General features: G+C 43.5%; 1 protein-coding gene across 6 annotated transcripts in view; it reads left to right on the top strand.

Annotated features, from left to right (window-relative positions):
• KDM2B (lysine demethylase 2B) overlaps positions 1-26,965 on the top strand; it is a 104,056-nt gene that overhangs the window by 48,633 nt on the left and 28,458 nt on the right. For all 6 annotated transcript variants that reach the window (XM_036392987.1, XM_054516734.1, XM_054516737.1 and 3 more), the window contains 3 exons: positions 2,109-2,235; positions 9,733-10,187; positions 16,900-16,986. In XM_036392987.1, coding sequence (XP_036248880.1) covers positions 2,109-2,235; positions 9,733-10,187; positions 16,900-16,986 — 669 coding nt within the window. The remainder of the gene's footprint in view (positions 1-2,108; positions 2,236-9,732; positions 10,188-16,899; positions 16,987-26,965) is intronic.

The raw sequence follows: 26,965 nt of genomic DNA, 5'->3' as shown, positions 1-26,965 counted from the left end.
TGTAAAAGCAAAGCCTTCTCAGGCAAACAGTGGATTACAGAGGCATGGAGGGATTTGCTGTGGGTTGGAACTTTGATAGCGAGGCAATTAGGAACTCAAATTGAATATTAAAGATTGATATACATAATGGGAGCACTGCATGCATTACTGCCTTGTCTTTCACATTGAATTAACATTGGTAACAACTAAATTTGGTGAAGCTCAGAATCTGTCAACAAATGTTGAGCAATGATGTCTTTAATATTCCCAGGCATGTGGCTGAAAACCTTTTGAAGGCTGAGGGGTGGAAGGCGGCTTCCTGTTTGTAAGTCAATTCTTTGCAAATTTTGTTTCCTGCAGTGCTCTCTTGGAAAAATTTGAGTTCCTTTATTAGCATATATTTTAGCATGGATAATTTCCCCTGTGTTCCCTAATAGTCATAAGTGACTTGATCTCTTCTCTATGACAAATAACTAAACTAAAGGAAAATTTTTCTTCAATGCAAAAAGGCCCTGGGGTTAAATGTTCTCACATTTAGGGGGTTGTTGTTTGGCTGGTTGATTTTTTTTTTTTCCTTTTCTTTTTCCCTTCCTTTTTCATATGTGTGCTTTGTAACAAACCACACAGGGAAACATTTGGGAAGGTGCAGCAGTGCTGGGTGCATGACCTGTAGCAACAAGCAGTTCAGATTTGCCAGCTGTATTTGTGTTGAATTTAAGGGATTTTAACTTCTGAGAATTGCCATGGAGTATTTAATCCTACACTGTGATACATCTAGTGTGACAATACAGTATATATTGCCTTTGTTACATTTTGTTTTACTGCTAAGAGTGTTTGCATTTCCTGTGCCCTGGGAACAGAAGCAAGTTCTGTGGCTGTCCACCCTGGGGCCAGGTTTCAAATCTGGGCGTTCCATAAGTCACTGCTGTGCTCAGGCGGATGCTTTGATCACATGCAGGTGTCTGGGCAGTGCCTGCTTTGCAGAGCTGAGGCTGAGTTTGCAGCTGCTGGCTTAGTGGTTCTGTTCAGGATTTGGGCTTTTGGCTGATCTGTGGTGGGTGTGTTTTGGTTTTTTTCTGAGGTAATGCTCCTTTCTGGTGCAGTTCAGCTTTTCACTAAAGGTGGTGCCCACGTCTGGGCTTAGGGAGCAGTGAATATGCAGAGAATGTTTTAAAGCAGCTCCTGTAACCCCAGTGCAGTGCATGTGAGCCTGCAAAACAGATTTCTGTGCCACCAGGAGAAAGAGGTGGACAGTGTAAGTACAAGTGCATGCAAGATGCATGGCATCCATTTTTAACAAATCACAACAATACACATATCTTCCTGCATTTTAGGAGCTTCCCAGATCCTTCTGTGGTACAGTGACCTTCTACAGATAGAAAACTGTGTTGGAAAGGAAGGAAACCCTCTTTGTTTTCTTTTGTATCTGAAATACCTTTACAAATAACTAGTGTTGCAGAATTCAGCTTTTTGTGTGAGAACAACAGGTCTGAGATGTAAGGAAAAGTACACAGCTTGACAGGATCTTTTGTCAAAATCCTGCTCTTCTATTCTTACTCTGTTTGTGGCAAAAGCTAACTTGCTACCAAAAGGTGAACCACATAAGGGATTTTTACTTTAATGTGTAGTTATCAAGAATTTGTGTGTTCATTTCTTTAATCAAATTGTTGAGACAACCACAAATGAAAAAGATGAATGTCCTGCTTGACTCATTTTAGGTAATGTTGCCATTTTGATAAAAATCCTGTGATAGTGTTCAGGAGACGAAAACCCACTCTTTTATTTTAAGTTTTAGTGACTAACATCTGTATGTGACCACCCTATGTTTATACAGCAGGTAAATAATTCTGTACGGGCCATCCATCAGTTTCATGATTTCACAAGAACACAAACCCTCTCCTCTCCCAGCACCCCAAGAGGATACAAATTAGTGAACCAAGAAATGATGCTGTCGTGGCAGGCAGGCTGCTCCTCATTCCGTATGCTGGAGGCATCCCTGCTCCCACCCTCTCCCCTCCCCCTGCTCACATCGTTTGTGCTCTTGATAACACGATGGCAATGATGACTGGCCCTTGTGCTGCAAACTTCTCTGCCTTCCCCATGGGCTGACAGTGTTGATTTGTTTGCAGGTGCACGCCAAATTCCGCTATCCGTTCTACTATGAGATGTGCTGGTATGTTCTGGAGAGATACGTGTCCTGTGTGACCCAGCGCTGCCACCTCAGCAAGGAGTACCAGAGAGAATCAATGGTCATTGGTGAGTGGAGCCCTCGAGTGCACGTTCACAACTGCTGCTGCCCCCTCAGGCTGGCTGCTGCTTTGCTTTCTGCAAAGCACATTATAAACTGAACTGGAGAGCTGGAGAAATTCTAATGAACTGTTTCTTTATTTTGGGGTGGGGAAGAGTTTTGACTCTTAAGTGTTTCCATGGAGTACCAACCTGCTTTGAATTATATGTATCAAACATTCCCTTAGCAAGTGGATCCCAGAAAATAATTTTTGGATGTGTTTGTTCGTTGGTTTCAGTAATGTTTGTGTTGGGATGATCTGCCAAACAGTTGAGGATTTACTGCCATGTTCAGCACAGCACCTCAGTAGCCAGAAATGTGTGTATTGCAGATGTGCTCTGGTGGGGTGGGTATTTTGTCCCTTTGTAGAGCAGCTCCTGTACAGAACACGTTGTGGTCACTAAACCTGCCTTCTTTCTCTTCTCTTTTCCTTAAATTCTCCCGTAATTCTCTGGTGACTGGGTTCTGCTTCTGCAGAAAAGCAAACCCAAGAAAACACCTACACATATCTCCATGATCTGTAAGCCAGGTTCAGGGAGGTCAAAGAAACCTTTACAACAAGAGCTGAAAATGGACCAGAGGACAGACAGACAGATGTGCCTGAGGCTCTACCTTGGCACTGGTGTGAGCTTTGCATCAATGTGTGCCAGTCCAGTTGTTGCTGTGCTGAGCTGGCCTCTTTTTCCTCCTTTTGATGGAAGGTGGTGGTGGGCCATGTTCCCTCTGCTTTTAAGCACAGAATAGCTGAAAATAGCACAAGCACCAGCTAAATCTTAACTGATACATGCTAAGTGTGGAGGAGGACTGAAGTATTTCTGTGCCTCCTGCTCCCTGAGGTGCCACTTGGAGTGAACCTGGCATGACTGGCACTGCCCCAGGCTCTGGACACAGAAGGGAAATGTTCACCTCTGAACACGTTCTTAGTAGAAGGGATTGAAGAAGTCACAGGAAGGTGTCACTCTCCAGTGAGTTTTACTGAGCAAGAATAATTTAAGGGAGCTAATAATCTGTGTAGATAGGCCAGGGGGAATTCCTGGGGTCACTGGGCATTTGGGTGCTTCACATTTTAGCTCTGAGACCCTTGTCAGAAAGGTTGGTTAAGCAGAAATTCTGTGTCCAGAGGAATTTTTCTCATAAGATTATCCTAGAGGAGGAAAGGATGAATTAGCCCTTTGGATCAGCTCTTCAGAAAGCAGTGACAGAAGTGATAACTGCATTCTTTGGAAAATAAGGAGCAATCTCCTGTTGTCTAAAGCACTGGCATGGAAAGAGGCTGGTCCTGCAGGCAGGGCAGAGGTGCCAGATCAGCCACATGTAATTTCAGAACAAATTAGCTGTGGAGAGTGGATGGTTCAGGATATTGAGATGGGACCTTTTCCAGCTAAATCACCACTGTGAATTCCAGCCCAGCTCCATAATTACTGATAATAGTTTGGTGATCCCCACGAAATGTGCCTCAGTCCAGTTAGCTGGGAGATGTTCCAGTCATATATAACTCACTGGGAGCTATAGATGTCCACTGTCTAGAGGGAGCAGGATTGTTGTGCATGACCAAGGAGTGCCAGCTCCAAAGGCTTCAGGAAAAGGAGCCTGGCTACTTGGAAAAGGGTTTGGTGGTGACTTGCTCAGGGTCTTGTGACCTGTGGTGGCTTCAGTTGCTGGCAGAGATAGATGTATACTTTTGTTTTGTCAGAAACTTGGGGTTTTGTTTTTATTTCTTGGCAGAAACTTAACCTTAAAATAATTATTTTAGTGGGGGTTGTGGTTCAAAAGACCAGGCCTGCTATACTGCTAGATCTTTCACTTAGGCATTTGCCAAATTCAAAGGTGTAAAGGTACATTATTTATCTTTACAAAGCTGCATTGCTTTGTTCTGTGGGAGTAATACAGTTTCAAATACTTGCTTTGCTTTTCTTTTAACCAGTCTGTGTGCAGCCTCTTGACTCGAATCTCTGTGAACTGAAATCTTTGAGTTAAAACTGGTTTGTTCTGTGGAGCTGTATCTTGATATTGTTCACTCACCGAGGGATGGGATATCCTAAAGACATCAGTGTTCCAAACCCTACCTTCTTTGTTTTTAAGCATTTCTTCAGCACTGAAAAAGTCCTTAAATTGTCTCTTCCTTAGGGACTTCTCTATCTGCAAGCAATTTCTTGATTTCCCATGAGGGAGTATCCCTTGACAAAGAATTTCCCATTATTCTCCTTAAAGAGTAATGAAGCAAAGTACTTAACTTCTCCTCAAACCCCTCTGTAGATTTAATCGTCTTCTGTCCTTCTTGGTTCAAGAAAAAATCTTCATATCCTTGTATTCATTTTCAGAAATTTCTCATGAATAATCTAAATGTTTCTCCTACTTTTAAAAAACAATTTCCTTGACTGGAAATTTGCTCTAAATTTGTTCTGAATGTCTGTTTTCTGCCTTTCCTTTTGGGTGCTAGAACTGTCTATTTTTCACCCTCCAGTTGTACTGCTTGCTTTCCTTACAAAGCTCCTGGTACAATGATTGTAGTGGATCTTTGAAGTTAAGAAAGTGATTATCAGTAGAGGAGGACATTGACTAGAGATAGTGCAGGACACTGCCCACAGTCTCTGGGATTCACAAGGGAGTAGTTCTCATAAAATTTGTGGGGATTCTGTTCTCCTGCGTAAAGAAAAAAAAAAATTACTGTCCTGATAATGAGCATTGTTGGAGAACACAGAAAACTGAGTTTATCAGCAGTTGGATTTTAAGGATATCTTTAGACTTTTCATACTGTGTTTTATAACATTTTATAACATACACTGTGTTTTTATAACATAGTATTTATTTGCTTTTACATGAAGGTTGTTAAATTCATAGTGACTTTCAAGACACAGTCTGTTCATGGAAGTGTATTTGTGTGATTGTGTTGTGGTACCTCTGTCCTGATACTTGTATGCTGCTCTAGCAATTTGTATTGTTCTTTGTATTTCTGTTTTCTAAATGTCTCCACTCACAAAACTTCAGACAGGAAAAAGCCCCACCTCTGTGGAGGCACGGCTGAAACCTGGAGTCTTCCACTCCCTAAATAAACCCGTGAGTGCAGCTCTAAATGAGGTGGAAGATGATGGCCGTGCCTTCCTCCCCCATTCCTCAGGCCAGGATGAATTTCCAGGCTGTGTCCTCAGGCAGTGTGTGAGGCTGTTCTGTCTCAGATCTCTCCCAGGAGGGCAAACACTCAGGGGGATGACGACATGACAGCAATCACAGGCTGCTGTAAAAGCACACAGTCTCTTTTTCTCTTTTCTTTTGCTTGTCTCTCTCAACTGGGACATTTGTCCTTCCAGCTGAAATCAGAAAGGAGCCTATTTGGGTTTCCTACCAGATTTGTATGTGTGCTGTTTTTCAGGGTGGATATGTCTTCATTATTTTTACTCTTATCATGAATGAGTCTGTACTGGATGTTTTCAACCACAGTTGACCTTCAGTGAGATATGGATGTTGAGAGTGAGCTGACAAAGAGTAATTGGGAGAAGATCCTGGGCTATCAGAGACGTGCTTTCTCTGTAGCCTGCAGCTTTGAAGATTCCCATTGCTAAAATTTTAACAGGATGGCTCTAACTGTATGTTAAGCCTGATGGATATAGAAAATATGCCCTCTGGCACAGTGAAGGAGCCATGTCTCTTTTTTCCCCCCTTCTTCCTCAGGGGATAGAATAGATTTGCTTATGATAGACAGGTACCTGAGTATATTGAGTGGCTCCTGTATGGGGTGCTCCATGCAGTGGAGCAATGGGATACATTTCCAGTATGCTCAGGGTTTTTCTGCTAATGAAAATGTCATTGCTGTCTTCAGCAGACTGATAGCAGCTGCTGCTCCCAAGTCACAGTGGCAGGGTTTGGAGCTGGGAATGGCAAGGTAGACACTACACACTGGACTGTTCTAAATAGTTCAGAAAGGTTTCATGATTATGCCTGACCCCCATCCCTTTCTTTTAAGTTCTGTAATACAACAAGTTGATTTTCAGCAAGGAAGGAAACTGTGTATAATTATTCTGGTACAAGTGGATAACTGTGAGGAAAGTTAAGTGGTCTGCCCAGAGCCACAGGGAAGTGAACTGCTATAGAAAAGATTTCTCATGCTCTGTCCTGTGGTCAAGTCTGTGCTGCTCCACCTCTTCACTGAGCTAGATCACAGACTGGTCTGTATGAGCTGGTTTTATTTGCTTTGAGATGAGGGGGGTGAAGGTATTTTTGCATTAAGTTGTGTGGGAGCCCAGACTGGATAACCCCTCTGAAACTGGGACTCACTGGGGCACTGACTCAGGAGAAGAAACAGCTGAGCTGAGCAGGTGCTGTTCCCTACAGAGAGACTTAATAAACCAGAAACCTTCAAGTCAGTGGAGCCCTGGTAATACAGTGCTTAAAATGCACTTCTCAACAAAGTAAATGCAGATTATGCTTATGTAGGGCCTCAGCTCACAGCACAGTAACTCTGTCAGACAATGTTTTCATTGAAATGAATAAATAAAAATCATGGCATGTTGCATTACAACAAAACACTTGAAAACACAAAATTGAATCTCCCTCACCTTGAAGTTATCCTTCCATTATTGATTCCCTCGGTGCTTCTTTTTTTTTTTAGATCAGCAGCAGTAGCAGACAGTTGTTGTGTTTGGAGAGCAGCCTGCTCTTAATCCGGCCGAGCAGCAGCAGCGCTGTAATCCCCTGGTGCTCCAGAATAGCCTGGTACACTCCAGGTTAGCAGCAAGCCCTGTGCCCAGGGGAGGCTCAGGCCAGGCATGAAGTGCCTGCCGGGCATGGAGACAGCAGGGCCCTGCTGTGCTGCTTTCTTTGGGCTTAGATGGGAGTTGGTTTTGCCTGTCCCTGCCCAGGTGTGGCTGCCTGGTGCCGGTGGCAGGGACGCGGTGGCAGCTGGCACAACAGAACTGCCACCCCCCTCCGTGTGCTGCCTCCTCCTGGGAGAGGCCCCCAGTATGCTCTGGTGCTCCACTCCTCTCCTGCCTTTTGTTTCCATAGATTACAGCAAGAGACAAAAAGTGGAGATGTCTCTTGGAAGCTTTTTCTCCTCACACCAGAGCGTTACTTGGAGTAAATTATTCACACCTCCATAACGTGATCTCCCTCGTTTTCTTCAGGCCTTATTTACACTTGTGCTTTGCCCCAGTTACAGCCATTAGTTCAGCACAGCTACAGCATAGGAGGACAGAAACACAATTTTCTTTGTGCAGATTTACACCACTTTCTGTTAATGACACTATCCTGGCAGTGTAGGGATGTGGATCTGCTTCCACCCTCTCCTGTTTGATGCCAGAACTCTGGCATTTTCTCCCATTGAGGCTGGGCTTTGTGCTTGAGTCAGTTGTAAAACAGCTCACCAAGGCTGTGTGGCTCAGAGGAGGGGGCTCCAGCCCTGGATCCAGCAGCCTGGATTCTGACTCCTGGTTTTTCCCTAGATTTGATGTGTGACAATGAGCAAATCGTGCTTTCTCCCAAGCATCTGTTTCCTCAGTTGTAAAATGGGAGAATGACATAAGCTGATTATGTAGCCTTTGAGGTGGGTACGTGTGCTTGCTACTGTGGACAAAGGAAAAACAGTGTGAAATAAAAGTTGGATAACTGAGTGGGTTTTAAATGTTCTAGTTAAGATATTTTCTAATCCTGTTTATTTTTCTAAGAGAAGCATGGGGGTGTATTAGCACAGAGCAGAGAGGAGGAGCTGCTTTGGAGTGCTGATGCCACCACCTCAGCACACAAAATAATCTGTGAGGCTTTTTTGGAGGGTTGCAGGGAGGAAGTCACCCTGCCCTGTGGATGGAGCTGGATTTAGCTGCACCCTGCCTTGCTGATAGCTGGTGTTTTCTGTGGCTGCCATCTTTTCACAGGCATTTCAGCTTAAACTTGCCTTTCAGGAGTCATTTTATGGCCATTTTGGTTTTGAGGAAAAATGCAAGCCTGTCCGAAGGAGTAGAGTAGATAGAGATGCTGGGTTTTTGCAGAGCCTGTAGCAGCAGCACGCTTGCCCTGGGAAGTGTGAGGTGACCAACTCCTGTCTCTGGGGCAGTAACACCCAGAGCTGAGCTGGCCCTGCAGGGCTTTACTGGGAGCTGCAGAGCTGAGCAGCCAGGCAGGCTGAGCAGTGACACTGCCACTGCCTGTGGCACCTCTGACCAGTGTGTTTGTGACAAGATGGTGCAGACTGAGCACAGACAAGGAGTGTCTCTGTGACCAGGAGGAATTCTCCAGCTTGGAACTGGGCTCCAGCATTTGAACCTCGCTGTTAAACAGCCGGATGCTGAGCTTTCTCATTAATGTCCATTTAATCCTTCCTTAAGCATGGTTCACATTGTCCTAATCCAAAGCTACTGCACTGCAAAGCATGGAAGCTGTGAAAGGAACTTTTCATTAATTGTTCTCTCACTTTTTCTGTGTGACTTCTGTTTCCTTTGCAGTGTGTTTTTGTTTGCAGCTTGATCTCATACCCATTTCAGCCAGTAATAAAATTCACATTGATTTAACTGGGTGTTGCCAGTGTTAACTGTATTTTCCACAGAAATTCCTGCTGTTGCTAGCCTGCATTCAGTGTTGTTCACTTAGTCAGGGAAATTGTGTCTAATAAATAAGAAAAGATGTGTGCTTGAGGGAACCATGGCCACTGGTTTCCTACATTGCTTTCACCGCTTGATTGCACGGAGTTGGGGAACAATTGGGGCTCTTAGGGGGAAATTAAGATTAATAGATCTTTAGACTCAAAAACTTGCCTTTAAATTTTCCTGAGAAGTACTTAAAATGTACTGGGAATGGCATTAAGAAAACCAGTAGCGTGTAGCTGTGACAGTCCCTGTGTTTCTCAGCGTGTTTTGTCTTGTTGTCGTAAAATAAGCACAGTTGAAATCCTGTGTCTCAGAAGAGCAATGAGTATTCATGCACTAACAACTGGGGGTTCTTGTTTTATCAACAGTTTGTTGCTTGCAGAGAGGAAAAGTAGTGAGGAGTTGATTTTGTGCTGTGCAGGGTTCCTGGAAGAATGATGATGTACAGCATTTTAACGTGCCTTCTGCCATCATTTCCCCCTCCTCCTTCTGTGCTAACTCTCCTCTTAAAGCTGTAAAGCTGCCGAATCTGGTCTTTTTCGGATTTGTGGGAAAATTAATTGTGTGTGACTTAAGAGCTCTGCCTCCTCCTAATTGAAGGCATAGAGGACTGAAGCTTTGAAGAAAGCATAATTTTTGCCTAAATGTTTCCCAGTCATTTGAACTGAGTAGATGTTAATGAAAACCAGCATTAAAACAGACAAACAAGCGCCCCCCTCAAAGAAAAAAAAATTAAAAATCAGCTGAATAAAGCCCATTCCTGTCACATACTCACTAAACCATTCTCCAGTGCCCTTTGAAATAGGCAGCACCTGGCCCCAGTGGTACAGAAGTGCTTCAGCTGTGAGGTTACACTGGCTAAAAATTCAGCATTCTTTTTCTAACTTTCAGATGCAAAAAGAAAACGCAGCACAGACAGCTACTCATCAGATTCGTGGTTAGACATGGATGAAGAATCTTGTGATGCCCATCTCCAGGAGGAGAAGGATGACAGCTTGGAAAAGAACTCCAAATCCTTGGTGGATGGCTCCTCCTCACCCAACAGCACACACTCAGAAGGGAAGGAGGCTGCAGGGAGGAAACAAAAAGCCACAGTAATGAGGTACCTGAAAAGAACTTTGTCTAATGAGTCAGATGACAGCATCAAATCAACGACCCCCACGGACTATCCCAAAACACCCACGGGGTCTCCAGCTACAGAAGTTTCAACCAAATGGACTCACCTCACAGAATTTGAACTGAAGGGTTTAAAAGCCCTGGTGGAAAAGCTTGAATCCCTCCCAGAGAACAAGAAGTGTGTTCCAGAAGGCATTGAGGACCCTCAGGCTCTCCTGGAGGACATGAAGGTGGGTGTGATAACTTGGTGATTCACACAAACTCTGCTCACACAAACTCTTTTGCAGAAGGCAAAGTTCTGCTGCAGAGGGGTGGCAGCTGTGTGTGGTGACCAGCTCAGGTCAGGCTGCTCTGCCTGACAGGGAAATGATTCCTTGAACCAAAGCTGTCTCTGGCTCCTGTTTGCAGCCAGGTTTAAGTGACACAGTCCTTTCTGGCTGTCACAGTAGTGGCCAAAAGTTTATATCCTCTCATAATTCAGCACTTGTTATGTTCCACATGTAAATATTATACCTCAAAAAGTCTGTTTATATTTACAGTCTTAATCAGCCCTTTTTGGTCTCGTGTCTCCCTGGTGTACACCTCATTAGCTGACACATACAAAATGTAAATACTTGATTGCAGCTCAGAAGATAGATTGTCTAACACTTCCAGCTGCTTTTTTTTTCCTTCACCTTTTCCATTTTCCTTTCCTCCATTGCCCTCTATAGGTTGATAATTATTCTCCACTGGTACAATATATTGGTTTTGGAGCTGGTGTGAGGAGTGAGTACTCACTAGTGACACAACTTCTCTGTGGATTTTCAGTCTGTGAACAGTATGGATCTTCAGTTACATATTTTCTATACACAAGAGCTCTGTAAGGCACAGTCTGAGGGGAAAAATACGTGTTTATGTGGTAAATGGTGAGGGAGCCTGTGCTATTTTAGTGCAAGTGGTGCAACAGCTGCTTAGAAAGGCTTCAAAGCCATTAGAGTAGGCTGAACATGTGCAGTGTGCAGTGGAACCATATTCCCTGATCTTGGAGCTTGGAAGTGTGATACACTGCTCTCGTTCTGGTAGACCACAAGAGCTCAGAAATTCCCTTCTTGCAAAATCAGGCACTTTGTACATGAAAGTGGACACACCTGCTCAAAGCTGCAGATGTAGATTCATGAGCTTGCTCTGGGATCAGTCATTTTTTCATCAGAACCCAAAATGAAGACCAGAAGTTGAATTGGTGGTGAAGCAGGAAGAATGGTCATGTTACTTCTCAAGCTTGATGCCCAGGATCATTTTCACTTAAAAATCCAGAAAGGGGTGCAGCATTTAATGGCTGTGCAGATGTTGCGAGTGGGATCCTCTCCCTCTCTGGATGCCAGACTCCAGAGTGCTGTGAGACATCTCCCCAGAACACAGCAAGGTACCATATGTGAATCTGGCTTAAAGCACTGTGTGGGAGTATCTGTTTTCCTATTCCTCTCCAGAGCAGTGGATTCTCCATACAGAGATGGAGAGCTACAAATGGACTGTTAAAAAAGGCCAATATCACCTTTTTGGTGATACTGTGCTGTAACTGGTACTAAGGGAGCACCTGCCAGTTATGGTGTACAGCTTGATGTTCCATGTCCTTTGATAACTGCCTGCTCCTAAACTTTCTGTCCTTGCCAGCACATGCTGTAACCATCAGGATGTAGCCCAACATCTGGATACTGATGGTTCCCTGCTGGTTAAAGAGTCCATAACCACATCTAAACATCAGACATGCTGCAGGATTGTTTCCCCTGAATCACCTCTGGATGTCTGGCCAGTCTGTGTCTGATTAGCCAGAGTGAGACTTTTTAAAAACCATGTAAACTCAAACATCTTCTTGAACAGTGTCTAAAGAACTGCTAAAGAACTTTCTCACCCATCTTTGTTACAGTATTGACCCACATATAGGCCAGCCCTCAGTCTTCAGAGAGTGGGAGTCACTATGGCAGAGTAAATTAATTAAAGCCCATGCAGTCAGCTTCCTCCATAACTCCCTGTGGCTGCACAATCCCCTTGCCAGGTGCTCTGAAGGAATGGGGGCACTCAGGGGCAGTTGAGTACATTGCCTGCCAGGTCAGGGGGGAGTCCAGGATTCCCAGCACAGGCCTTCTCTTTGCTCATCCTCAGATTGTCACAGGCAGCCAGAGACAAGGTGTGACCCATTCCCATCTACTTCTGGGACCCTGGGTGCAGCAGCCATCCCTTCTTCCTGCCACTGTTGATGTGGTAGGGAGCAGTGCAGTGGAGCCAAAGCATCTGATCTCCTCAGAGCATGAGGTTTGTTTTATTCAGTTTATTCACTTAAAAAAAAAAAAAAAATCAAACCCAAGTGTGTGAGTGTGTTTAGAGCTTTTACCTTCAAAGGATGGGGCGTGCTGAGGGAGGAGTTGCCAAGTGACAGATTTTAGTCCTCTGAGCATGCTCCAGCGTTATGGTCCTTTCAGGATCCGGGGTTCCTTGGTGTGAGGATGCAGCAGTTCCACCCTTGCTGTTCCATCAGGTTCTGATGTTCAGCCCCTTAGCTGGACAGGGTGAATCAATGTTCCCTTGGGGTTCCCAGGGATCCCCACCCTCTGCTCCACACATAATGGATGAGCTGTTGTTATCACAGGGAACTGGTGGAGATTAAGATAAAAGTAATTTTGGGTACTGGCTTTACATGCACAGGACAGTTAGTGTATATAACAATGATATGTGCAAAAGATGATTTTAATTATATTGAAACAGTCGTGGCTTAAGATTTCTGCAGAGCAGGAGTTCTGAGCTAGCACCAGATCCCAAGCCAGGCATGAGGAAGAGGCAGGAGCACACAACTCATGGCACCCTCTGGAAACTTGACTTAAAAGATTTGCCCTGTACCACATAAAGACAGAATGGCAGAGGAAGAAATACAGTCCCTTTTCCAGAATGGTATTCATCTCCTTGACCACTGAATCATGTTCTCTCTTACTTTGCTACTAGTTTTCCAACCTGTACAGATAATAACGTGGGCTTTGCTGATAGCATCAGCAGTGGAGTGAGCAGAGGCCTGGCCCCTTTAGCTCACCCTGGTGAGTACCCCAGAGCAGCAGCCAGCTGTGTGACTGACTGGAGGCAGGAGTCCTGCAGGAGCTGTGCTAATGATCCATGCTGTGACCGTGCTTGGCTCTATTAACAAGGTTTATTTCATGGGCAACTCAACTTTCAGGCATGTGATGTATTAATAATGCTTTCTATTAGAAGTACCCTTTTAGTGCACCCATTTGAGAGTTATTTTTAACAAATGCATAGCAAGAACATGCTCTGACAAAGTCTGAAAGCTCTTGCTCTGCTGGGAAAGTCTTCAACAAGTTTCTTCCTGAAGCAAATAAATCAGTGTTTATTCTAGCACTTTTATTTCTTAATGAAATACACTCAGGAACTTTTTTTGTATGACATTCAAGTCTGTCTTTGTGCTTTAGGAAGATAATTAATGTTTTCAGAAAACAGGATATGGATAGTTAAACTGGAGAAAGGAAACCATTTTATTCAGTGATGTGAAGTTTCACAGAACTAATCGGGGTAGCTCACAAAGAATCCATGCTTTCCCAGCTGAGCAAGAGCACAGTAAAGGATGGGTGACTGGATTACTGCTCTTAGTGGTAAACACAACCACAGCTATTTACAGCTATTTAATGTCAAGCAGGTGAGACTTTCTGAAGTAAAGTAATTTATTTTCCTTACCAGAAGGGAGACTGAAAACTAACCTAAGCCTGTGTAAATTCCTTACACATCATCTGAGCTCCAAACTAAGTGTGCCTGTCTGGTGGGGACACAGCAATCCAGAAGTGCCAAGTGCTGCCTCTGCAGATTGAGCACCCATTTATCACCGTGATCGATGGAGTGCAGCAGCACAAGGGAGGCTTATTTGCAGAGTGGAACACGCCTCACTTGGGGAGCAGGGCAGTTCCTCCCTCAGCCCAAACAGGGAATTAAATCCCTGGTGGTTGCAGCAGTGCTGGGGTGGGCTTATGCATGAAGAAGAGGTCACTGTGATACATCACCATTGTCCTCCTTGGTGTAGTTTGCTCTCCACGTCACGGGACAGGTAAAGCTGAGCAGGCCTTGGATTGTGGCACACATGAAACCCACTGCCAGGGATTCTCACCTGTGTGCAGCCTCTGATTTCTGCACAAAACATTTCTGTGTGGTACCAGAGGATGGTAATTCCTCTGCTGATGTTGGGGAACAGGATTGTGAGATCTGCCTCTTCATAATGCCACAGATCTTGCCCACTTCAGAGCACAAGCACTGCTGTTCTTCAGAAGGGCCTGTGGAAGTCCATTAGAGCAGAAGAAACTCAGTTTGAAGAACAGAGGTTGTCAAATATCTGCAACTCCTTGGCAGCAGGAGAAGATTCTTGTGCAAGACAGATGATATCTACTGAAATATGTTCTTACTTTTTCTTGCCAAGAAATCTTACCCCCTTCCCATTCTGATGACAGAAAAAAAACTCCCTCTACTGAATGCATTTCAGGGGAGTCATTCCTTGCTGTGCTTTTGAAATGGCTAAGCTGAATTCTTATACAGTTAATCAACTTCTTCCCTTCATACCTGCTGTTGTCACCACAGCCCTCAAGTGTAATGAATCGAGCCACCTTGTGCTGGAAGAGCATCACGTTCCTCTAACTGGAGCCCCATGGCTTTTCTTTATCTTCTTTTTTCTTGTTTTTAAGCAGGTGAACAAAACCCTGCCTTCCCCAGCCTGTTGTGAGCTGACACTTGCCGCTGCAGTCAGCCCAAGTGTGGCTGTGCTGTGCTCTGTGCTGACAGCCCTTGTTTTCAGCTGCCTCAGATGAGAAGCTGCCATCGTTTTGCATTTCTCCTTGGATAATATTTTCACGTGATACATATGATAACAAGAAACCTTCATTACCTTGCCAAGTTCTTGGAATATACTGTGCTTTCCATTGAACTCCGAGTCTCTGACAGTCGTTAGTGGAAATGTTAAGATTTTCTGTCTTACAGGCTTTCAAACCTAAGAGTAGCAAAGTAAAAAGGGATTAATTTGTCCTTTGTTTATGGCTCTCAAGCTGCCTCCTTGTTCTGGAGAATTTTGGCTTTGCAATGAGAATACAAAAGAGCTCTCAGTTTTAGGATTGAACTTTGAGAATGTGGTCACAGCTCAGTTAATGCAGTGATCTCTCTCCAAATAAAAAGGACATGAGAAAAGAGGTGCTCACTTCACCTCAGTTTGGCCAGAGTTAATTTGCCAGTGATTAAAAGTTGTTGGGTGTTGCACTGGAAGAGCAGGTACAATACAGACTCTGCATCACAGCCAGGTTGGGGCAAGCTGGGCTTTACTCCTCAGCTTTGCAAACCCCTGAGTGCAGCCACAGCACCAGGCTGATGAAACTGGGCTTGTTCTGGCATCTCTCCTTTTGGTCCCTGGTGCTGCTTCCAGCCTGAGCAGCATCACCAGCAGCCTTGCTGGGGTGCTGCTGTCTGCAGGAGCAGCTCTGTGCTGGCTGGTGTAACACAGCTTTCATTTAAGCACAGGCTGGGGAGTTGGGCTGAGTGTGACAGGTTGTCTGAGCTCCAGGGAGAGAGAGTCAGCCCCAGGGACACTCATCCAAACTCAGGCTCCTGGGGACTGGAACATGCCATCACACTCTGGGCTTTAGTTGGATGATTACAGATGAATTCCAAGTGCACTCCCTATTAAAACAATTACTGTATTTTAAGCTCTTTTTGTATAGTGTGTGAAATTACTAATTACTAGAGTGCTGCACTGGGGACTGACAGAGCCTGCTGCCTGTTGTTGGCTAATTAAGCTTTTTTCATATACTTGGGAACAGCACCACTGAACTTCATTGTCTGGGGTCATCTCCAAAATATTCTGTTGAAGTAATTTTCAACCTGCAGTTCTCATTTGCTCTATTGGAGCTTTTTTTATTTTTGGTCTTTAACCTGTTGGTGGTGATTTGGCCTTCAGTTTTCAGCAGCACAGCAGAATCCTCCTTCTGACTCCTATTTTTTTTGGTTTTCATTTCTTCCTTTTCAGCCACCTGAAGTCCAAAATGAAGAGTTTTGTAGCTAAATTAGTGAGCATGTAGGGGGTCACGGGAGGCGAGCATGGACTGTTCCCAGCTGCACCGTGGAGTGTTTTACCAGCTCTGTGTTGAGTTACTGGTCATGGGAGTGATTCACAGTGGTGGAAGCTGTGTCAGCCTGTGCAACCCACTCACGAAATTTCTAGAACAGTGCATCAAAGAAAAGGGTTTGGTGGGGGTGGAGGGGAGGGGAGACCAATCTTTTTCCCTTAATGCTGTCCATAGTCAGATCCTTTCCTGGTGATCTCTCAGGAACCTGAATGCCTCAGCTGGTCACATAAAGGGACCTGGATTCCAGCAGCTCTGTCTTGCCCCTCATGGGGGAAGGAAGGGCAGTGGGAATGATGGTGCTCTTGGACTGCCATGTGCAAAAAGATGAAAGGCTCCAGAGTACATTTTTATTCTTGGCTTACCTGAATGATCAGGCATCTGAGGATTGCTCCAGACTGCACACCTGATGCCTGTGATGGCTGAAACAACAGGGGCAGAGCCTCACTGCTTCTCAGGCCTTCTGTAGCCTTGATTAGGAGAGAAGGGTCAGAGGTGGGGTCAGTTGGGATTTAATGACCTGGATTTGAGAGAGAGAGTGATAGTGGTAAGACACCGGTCTTGGACTCACCAATATTAAAGAATTCTGTAACATTTGAGGTGGTTGATGGCTGATTTTGCTGCCTGTTTTGGAAGAAGTTTCACATTTGGATGTTAATGAGAGGTGCTAGAGTTTCAGTGGGAATTGGAAGTTTGGAAGCATAAGTAACTTGCAGAGATCTTGTCCTTCTGCCACAAGAGCAGAGGTCTCTGCACTCTTGAGTTGCAGAAATGTTTCTCTGGTTAATTAAGGCCTTTTCATTTACAACAGAACATACTAAAGGAGCATGCTGATGATGACCAAAATCTTGCCATTTCGGGTGTCCCTGTGGTCAGCTGGCCCAAGAAGACCACAAAGGTAATGAGACACAATTACTTACTAACCATTGTTGTGCCTGGCCTGGTGTTTATTTATCTATCATCTGACAAAGTGCTGTGTATTATCTGTTGGCAGCTGCTAGCATTTTTAACACAAAATGTTTCTTTTAATGGTTTTATGATTAAAACTTGAAGCAAAACAAGAAAGTGCCTTAGCAGGGAGAAATCAGAGTTTCCATTTAAAAAGAATTTGAGCCTTACTTACCAGTATAAAACTTTGATATGTCTTGATCGTTTACTAATTATGGTTAAATCTAAAAATTTTAATGCATTTTGTGTAAAATTAAATGATGTGTAAATGCTACAAATCAGTCACTTAGGGAACACTCATCTGAACGAGAAGATGGTTTTTCTCTTACACTATGAGACTTCCTGAGTGCTCTGTACATGTGCCACTGTAGCTTTGAAGCACTGTTTTCTGTCCTTATAGCCTACTTTTTCCTCCTATACATGGGAGTAATTCTTTTCACTTTGCAGGAGAACCATGAGGTTTGCTTCGTTAATCCTGATAGAGAAATCGAAATAATTAACGAAAGAACAATGTCAAAAGGCTGGTTGTTATTTATAACAGTGGTATGTTTACCACACTGCAGTTATTCAGCACGCTGTAAAAGCAGCTTTGCTTATTTAGAAGATGTCTCATCGCTTCTATTTTTACTTTCATTTTTCACTGAATTAGTTTTATAATCCATTATTTCTTTAGAAATGCTGAAGGGGTCGGTCAGCTTAAATCAGGCTTCAATCTGAAAATCTGTTGTTATCCCTGTAGATACCTTTCAGATAATTATCAGGGAAGATAATTCACTCAGTTCTCACTTTTTGTGCTGGTGAACTTGGTATGGCACATGTAGCCATGAGAATTTGCTGTTTGCAGGTGGGAGGCAGGAGACCATAAACATGGAACTGCCAGAGGAGAGTGGGGCAGGATGAGCACATCATGTTCCTTCCTGGTCTCTTTTTGGGTTTTAGCTCAGCACATTTCAGAGGAATTGGGTCTTGTTAAATACTTATTTCCCTTTTAGCTTGTAATAAATCCATGCGAATGTGCTCTGTGTTTAAAATATTGGTTTAGAAACAACAGTGGAAAACCTTGAGAAACTGGTGTGGGATTCTCCACTCCTTTGGTTTTATGGCTGCTGCTCCTTCCATGGTCAAGTATATTTTAGGCACTGGATAAAACAAAATCTCTGTGACCAGAGAAAAGGTGGTGTGGGAAACATGTAAGATAAAACTAAGGAACAACTGACTCCCTTTTGAGCTTGTGAGAGAAGGGAGGATCTGAGTGCTTTGAGGCTTTTATAAGCTTTGGCATTTGTTAATGTTCTTGTTCACTTTATTTTGGAACCTTGATAAATGCTTCATTTCTTCTATTTTATTTCTGTGTATTGGCAATGTAACTGCAACTGTAAAGGATTTGTAATTTTTGTGACTTAAATCTTACCCTTTTTTGCAAAATCCATCTTGCTGGCTGCAAGGGATTTTTTTTTCGGGTGTTTACTTTCCTTCTGCCTTTCTGAAAGCAAAAACATTCAGGAGGTATCATTCCCACTGGTATGACAATATCAAACATACCAGTTAATAACAAATACAAGGAAAACTTTCACAGATAGTCAGACTTTAGGTTGAAGTTTGGAAATAAACAAAAATTGATAGGAGAAAAAATGCTTTCACTATTCTCTTAATATTTGCTTTGCTTAATCTGTGATCAGTTTCTGTTATGTCTTGTGTTTTAGTTCAAAGGTACACTTGCAGATAGGGCTGCACATTTCCCAAGAGAAATTTGTTGTGGTGCTTCTAATTGGCAAATGTCCTTGTCATCTTCCATGTTGCAGCTATTTCCCTTCCTGGGAACAGAGGCCAAGTGAACAGGCTGGGAAGAGGCATCTTAGAGCTGAGCCTTTGAGTTCCAAATTAAAATCTGTGGGAAAGACAATATAGGGGAGATTTGTCTAAAAGCAGTTTTAGTAGTTAAGCTTGGTTATTTCTCCTTTGTTCCCTGTAAGCCCTGATAATGAAATAGAAGATTTTACAGAGAAGAAAAACCTTTAGAGAGGGGGAAACTCCCTTGGAAAATGGATTGTAGCTGGTGGAGCAAGTCTCCACGGCCAGAAGATCCCACAAATGTTGAGCACAAGGCAGGGGAGTAAAATCTACCAGTAATTTTGCTTTCTGCAGTCTTGTAGTTTTTATAGGAGAAATGGCAGCTATTTCCCAGTGCTCTCCTGAGATCCTTGTGTTCAGAGGGAGCAGGAGATCCAGTACAGCACAGTACCTGCTACTGTGGGGCTGCAAGGAGACATTTTAGTTGGTATCAGCTTCCAGGGACAGGAGGATTGTCTGATTGCAACCATGAAGGAAAAGAAGGGAACTGAAATCCAGAAAGATGAAGCAGTACATGGAACAGAGTACATCTCTCTTGCTTCCTCCCGAGAGAAGGCTCCAGAAGAGATTTAGAAAGACAAGAGCAGCAGATGGAGAAGGAAGAATAAAGCCAGCATTAAATGCCAAAACATTTCAAAGAAAATGGAAATTACTGTAAAGAAAGGAGGGGAAGAGACTAGAAATGGCAAGAGAGCAGGATTAGGAGAGAAGCAAGGACTGAAAAGGGATGGAATGGGAAAAGCAAAGAGCAGAGGGAGAGAACCCTGATTAAAGTCAGGGAATATGGACAGGGAGTGTCTGTGTAAGTAACCCAGGCTGGGGAAGGTCGAGCCTGGTTCCATTGACTTGTTTTGAAGGAATGTGCCTTTGGTAACCTGAATGATTTTTGAAGCAGCAAACAATGTTTCCCTTTAAACCCAAGTCAGTTTCTTTCACGTGCTGTGAGTGTGACATGAGCAGTGTGCACAGAGCTGCAGAACGGCTCTTGAAGCCTGTGACATTCTGGGGTTTAGGGAAGAAATGTGTTCATCCACCTCAGATCCCACTCCAGAGAGGAGGAGGTGTCATGGGCAGGACATTTCACCAAGTACAGGGATCCTGGCCTCGCTCTGTCCACCCTTCCCAAAGCATTTGGGGCTGCCAGTCACACTGCAGCTCCCTGCCACAGAGTGTGGTTCTCTGGGAAAAGAAACAGGAGCAATGATCAGCAATGGTTTAGTGAGGAGATGGAATAACTGGGTGATGTTTGATGATCTTGTGGTTAATGCACAAAATGGGAGGCCGGGGTCTGTGCCTGTTCCCAGCTCTGCTGCAGCACCTTGTGTCGTGTGAGGTGAATGGCACATTCCTGCTCCCTGAGCTTTTCCTGGTGGGGATGGGGCTTCCCAGCTGGGAGGCTGGGAGGTGAAATTAATGGTTATAAAGATCTCTTGCATTTTCAGTGAAAAGGTCTGTAGTAAAATGTAGGAACCATTATTGTTTTGTGGTAATAAGAGAGATGGAGTGTGATTCATAGACACCTCTTCAGATTATATTTACTCATCTTTATGGAGCTATTTTGAGTTGCTTGTACTTCTTATAATTTATTGATAATTGTTTAGCACAATAATTACTCTCCTTTAAGCACCTTTTTTTCCCCCTTTGGAAACTATTTCAGAAGAAGCAAGAACCTGTCTTTTTCTTTTAGCTGTACAGTAAGAGACAACAGTCTAGTGCCAGTGGTCTTAGGATATGTACAACAAACCTAATTTAGGATCTGTTGAAGGAATCAGGAATGTGGGGCTGAGGGGATATGTGAGAGCTGCTTGTCCTGCTGGCTGACAGTTCCTGCACCTTCAGGCAGGACATTTCCCAGCACTGCCGGCGCGGATGCAGCTGAGGATGTGCAGCCCCCATCCTGTTCCTGTGCTGGGGGCTGTGCAGCACTGGCCTCTCCTCACTTGGTGCAGGGCTCAGTGTTATCTGGGGGGTTGCAGTCATGGATCATTAAAGTTACAAAAACCTCCAGGATCATCAAATCCACCCTTTGTCCAAATCCTGCTGTGCCATGCTGTCCAAAGGGAAGAGCTCCATAGGGCACACTGCCTTCAAGTGCTGGGTTCTTCAGCAGCTAAAGAGGAGCAAGGAATCATCCCAACTAACTTCCACCCCATCCCTGGGACATGAGCTTTTGGGTGGTGTGAACAGAGCCTAAACCTGATTTTCCACTGTGGCAACTCACAGCTGGTCACTGGAGCAGGAAGCTGGCTGCCTGCCAAGCCCAGCCTCAAAACCCATTCCCATGAGTTACTCAGCCCTGCAGTACCTGAGTTCCCATTTATCTGCACAGGAATTAGGGATAGTATTTTATTTAAGGAACTCGGAATATGGCTTAAGCAGAACCACGTTTTTCAAACCATTTCCTATTTCTGGAAGAAAACAGTCAACTCCAGCAGCATGTAATTACACTCTGTGGCAGTGCCTTCTGTTTTTATCGTGATAAAGATCTTTAGTTGTCTATGAAGAGCAGCTATAAAGAACTAAAATATGTTTGGACTCTCCTGTTCTGTGAAGAGTTAGAAATGCAGACTGGGAGCTGCATTCTCATCTCTCTTACCTGGCACAAAACTAAAGCCACTGCATTTGCAATGAGAGCGAGTGTCCAAATATATTTAGGACTGGCTGTGAGCAGGAGATGGAGCTGTAATTTTCAGGAGCTGGTTAAGAGTGCTGCAATATGTGGCTGTTTCTCTGATGCCTGTTCATACTCTTTCTCCATGTAATTTTTACCTGTTGATTTTAAAAGAAGATAGCTGAGAAGTCTAATAAGGAAATGGTAATATTCCTGTTTAATGGAATACTATTAATTAGTAAAGGCCACAAATGGAAACTTTGATTGGATTATTGGTTTTTTTAAACACCAGTTTCCCTGAAATTGGCAGTGCAAATAATATTCATAGCTCTGTATCAGGGCATGAGAACCAGGAAGAAAAAGTGATCATTGAAAAAAAAAAAGGAAGGCATCTCTCAGGCTGGTTTTTTTTGGGGTTGGGGTGGTCACAGGAGGGCATCACGTTGAAAGGGCCCTTCTGGGATGGCAGCATCTGATTTCTGTGTCATCAGTGAGTTCTGTCCTACAGCAGCTCAGTCTGTACCCCATTATTTTTACTAGAAATATTTTTGGAGAATTCTATGGACACATCCATGGATCTGAGAAAGAAGGATTAACTCATATGAGCTAATCTGTGAGAGGCAGAGCAAAAGGCTGATTCCTGGGGCTGAGGAAGGTCATGTTCCACCAGTCCAAGTCCTTGTGGCACTGTCCTGTTCCTGGTGCTGCTGTCACCACTGCTAAAGGAGTCATAGGAACAAAGCAGAAATACAGAGATTCCCTTTGCTTATCTTCCCTGTTGAGATGGAAGATTATATCTTCATCTTTTCTGCTTAGTTTTCCCTAGCAGAATTTTTTTCTCTCTGTGAATTTACCTAATAATTTGTGGAACCTGTTGATCTTTTTGATCTCCTCAGCATCCTGTGCCAGTGTCCCCTGCAGTTTAATAAAGCTCTGTGTAGATAAGTACTTCCTTATGTTGTTTCAGATCTGTCCTTTAATATCATAAATACACTTCATGCCCTCTGTATCATGCATTCTGAGAAATTTGGATGAGGTCTGTGTTCATCTCTCTGCTGTCAAGGATTTTTTTTTCTATGCCCCATTACCGTGTTTCAGTATTTTTTCCTCTATTTCCAAGCTGAAAATCACAAGTCAGCTCAGTCTTTTCTGGTATGAAAACCACACATTTGAGGTTTTTTTTTTTACTCTATTCTAGTTCCATTATAGGTAGTTTTGAGGTGAGGGTGAATGTGGGACTCCACAAGCACATATATTCAAGCTATGGTGTTGGAGAGCAGAGACTGGCAGGACATGCCTGGTTCAGCATGGCCCAGCTGAGTTGAAGGGGGAGATGATTGTTGTGTGTGGACTTCAGGGAACATAATCATCAGGGCAGGAAAAGAGTTATTGAAGCTAATGGACAATGTTGGCATGGGAAGAAGTGAATATAAACATACCAGAAATAGATTTAGGCTGGAAGTAAGATTTCAGATCATTGTTCACAGTCTGAACCAAAGAGCACACAAGAAGAACAGTGGATAGCTGTGATGAAAAGGGTGTTAGATTTTTAGAATGAACCTGTATTTTAAATAATAAAATTCAGCAGGATTAGCCACCATCTCCAGATCTGGACCCCATAGATGTCCCTATGTACTTTCATATGTCTGCCACCATTTCCAGCAAGGAAACTTTTCCCCTCTTTTTGGTGTTTCACCTTAAAAGTGCTGGGAAGAGAAGAAAAATCTACCCATTTTTAATAACAGAGCTCCTTTATTTATGGATTCAATTTTATGTGACATTATGCATTGGATCAAAGCTAAGAAATAGTAAGGAAATGGACTAAGAATCAGTGGACACAATAAATTCAATTGTATGCAAAAATTAGGCGGTAAAGTGTAAAATGGAGTGTTTTGATTAACTTGAAACCAGTGTGAATTTCCAGAAGTGTTGAGCATTGTGTTATATCAGGGATTCTTTCAGTTCAGGGGGAGAGGTGTGAGGTGGACAAAGAACATTCCTGAAAACCTTTGAATAAGTGCTTCCAGTTTTTACTTGCTTGCTTACTAAGAATTCCTGCCATAGCTGTCGTTGGGCCAGCTCCACCCAGAGAAGCAGGAGCAGTGAGGGACTCGTTACAGCAATTAGTGTTTTAACCAGAGTGGTGTCTGAAACAGATCTGAGCACGTAGAAATGGCACAACATCAAACCAGCATCAGCTTCAGGAGCCTGCCCGGGGCTACCACCAGGAAAGCAACATTCCATGGAGCAGCAGTGGGAAAACTCTGCCAGATTCCCTAGGACAGGCCAGTTCCATGGAGATCTACTCAGGGAACTTCCTGTGGGAATACAAATGTATTAGAAAGCACATACTGATCATTAAAAACAAGCACTTAAGAATTAAAGTAAAAATCGAGTCTATCTGGTGTTAGAAAAAGCTTGGAAAGGATAAAAAAGATAAAGGTAGATAAGACAGCAAAACAATCCTGTGTAAATTGTTGTATGATGTATTTACTGGTTGAGATTCTGGCTAGGTTGTTGTATGGTGTATTTTTCTGGTTGAGATTCAAATAAGTTTTCCATCAGTCATTCCAAGTGGTACAGGAGCAAAAAGGAGATTTAAACTGTCACATTTCATTCTTGCCAGGCACCAGCTTAAAGGTGTTTGAAATGATCCCACACAGCAGAGCCTGAACTCTGTTTGGTGTCAACAACAATTTTAAATGCCAGTAGTCTACAAGGAGATTTGCATATACAAATATGTGTGTATTGTGAATCCTTTTTGTTGATAAAAAGTCCTGATTATAAAGTTCATAATCTACTGCAAATCAGGCATTTCTTCATAGTTATCAGATGCTAATAATTACTTTTCTCCCAGAAAATAGCACAAGTACAAAAGAAAACGAGGATTTAAATCAATTTAAATTTGTTTTTCTCTTTACTGATTTAAATTGTGATTGGAATCAGTGATTTAAATAATTTTGAATAATTCGTGTTCTTTTACACTGTAGGATAGTAGATGCCATGTGGTAGGAGAGAGCTGAAATATATTCAAGAAAAATACCCCAGTTCTGGCTCCTGACAAATCTATTAAAACACAAAACCACATAGTTGATGTTTGGGGGATATTTTTTTAGGGGACTTCCCACAGTAGCTGTACACATAAGAAACTAAGGCCTTCCCCTGCTAAGTACACTTGGGGGCAGGAAAAAAACCTGATGCACCAGAACCAAAGGTTTCTGGAGGTACAGAGCAAGGGAGGGAAAGCTGCTGGGAGTTCCTGTCAAGCCTCTGCTTTCCCAGGGCAGCAGTGCCCAGGAAGGCAGCTCCTCGCCTGACCTGTTTACTTTTCTGAGTGCTGTTTCAGTCTCTTACACACATTAGTCCTCCAGACAAATTCATTTGTGCAGTAACTCGGTGCAGACCCAAGCAGTTCCAGGGTCTGGTGGATGTGGATCCAACGTGCCATGGGGGGCTGGAACAAGATGGCCTTGAAGGTCCCTTCCAACCCACTCCACTCCGTGACTCTACAAAAGAGCTTCACTGCCTATTGCCTCAGTATTTTTCTAACACCTTTGCCTGGTGACTTGACAGATTATTTCTCACCTCAAGAGGCTGTACTTGAAATATTGTGTCCCTTCAGGGAGTAATTATAAATAGCAAGGACTTGAATGAGCACCTTCTTAATCTTCCATCTTTGACTTAATATTTTCACTTCTTATCAACTCTCAGCCACTTGCTTTGAAATCTGACCAATGCCTTTATGTGATTAATACATCAAACAGGTAAATTAGAGCCATTTTGACTCTGACTAGAAATCTAAATGGATTGGGGAAGAAATGAACAGACATCTCTGTTTTCCAACTGTTGTGCTCCAGATATGATACAAGAAGATTTATGTATTCGTCCCCATTGTCATTCTTCTACCACAGACACGAATATTCAGTTATATGAATTTTTCCCAACTACTCCCTGACTACCATTTTTCAAGACAGAAGCTTTCTCTTTATTTCACGACAGTATAAGTGCTGATGAAAACTACTGTAGTCTTAAGACCTTTTCCTTAGATAGTCTGTGTGAAATGAGTTGACAGATCTCAGATTTTATCACCAGGAGCCTGGCCTACGTTTATGGCTGAGCTGGCCAACAGAGCCTAGGGTTTGAACCTTGTTTAAGACTTCCAACATCCTTTTGCTCTCCACCACCTTGACATCAAGCAATCCAAGCTTTGAGTATGTATCTGGAAGTGAATAGTTTTGTTTCTGGATCAAGCACATTGGCAGAGCAGTGGGAAGGGCGTTTGTCATTCCACAGTACAGGCCGTGCAATTATGGACCTTAATCCTGCGTGCACTTTTCAGAACAAAATTGAATTGTATGTTCTGTCCCCAAGAAGATGGCTTCCTCTTAGTTCCACAGCACATTGAAATTAAAGTCTGCTGAGAATATAAATGAGGGCTTGTTCCAACTTCAGGACTTTCCTGCAGGCACCAGTGGACCAGATAGAAGAGGGACAGCAATGCTCTCCTTTTTGAAAATAACAAATACAACAAAATATATGGGTACATTCCAATAAAAGCTGTGAGTCTTAGCCTGGTGTGGTTTAGTTGTTAGTCCTGGATGTTACCCCACAAATCCAAGTCAAGTTTGTAGGTGAGAACAATGAGCAATGAGCCCTCATAGGCAAACTGCTTTTGAGCTTTTCCTTTGCTCACCGTGTGTTTGGGTTTGGTCTCTGGATTTTCAGGCTGCTGCCCACACGTTGGACACAGCTGACTCTCCCAGCGTGCTGTGCTGTGTGTCAGAGCACACTGAGCCTCTTGCAGGAAAGCAGGTTTCCTATTCCGGTTAATCCACTCTTTCACATCTATTTGCATGTTCCTCCACAGCACGGCACTCACTGCTTATCTTCTTAGGAACCTCCTTCTCTAGGTTTTGCATATGCTGACAGAACATGGCTCTTGGAGACACAAACTGTGCTGTGGAAATGCTTTGTGCCATAAGGCTCTGTGGAAGAAGGAAGCATGGCAGGATTTCCCTCATTTCCTAGGGGATAGTCCCAGTCATGTCATGGCTCTTCCTGCAGAGAAGAGTCTGTTTTGTGTGATAGATGAAGTCCACGTTTCACCATTCTGCAGTCTTACTTGTTGCTTTTTTAAGGGGACAGGGTGTTGGGGTTTGGGAAGGGTTGTTTGGGTTTTAAGGCTTATGAGTGAGGAGTTCCTGTCAGCAGGGTTTGCTGGGCTCTTGTTTGGGTGCTGCTCCTCTGCTGCAGTGGCCAGGCTGTGTCCTCCAGGAGGGTTTGTACAGCCCTTGCTGCCTTGGGTTCTCCTGGAACAGTGCTGGACACTGGTTAGGGAAGTATGAGCAGTAGCATTGCATGGAGGGAGCAGTCAATATTATTTAATCTTGCTTTACTTTATTTGATTTAAAGTTGATCAATCAGACTCTATTGAAAAGATTGTGACAGATACTCAGTGCATCTGATG

This window comes from Molothrus ater, chromosome 18, assembly GCF_012460135.2.
Source record: "Molothrus ater isolate BHLD 08-10-18 breed brown headed cowbird chromosome 18, BPBGC_Mater_1.1, whole genome shotgun sequence".
Classification (NCBI taxonomy): domain Eukaryota; kingdom Metazoa; phylum Chordata; class Aves; order Passeriformes; family Icteridae; genus Molothrus; species Molothrus ater.
This window is presented reverse-complemented; position numbering and strand designations above follow the sequence as displayed.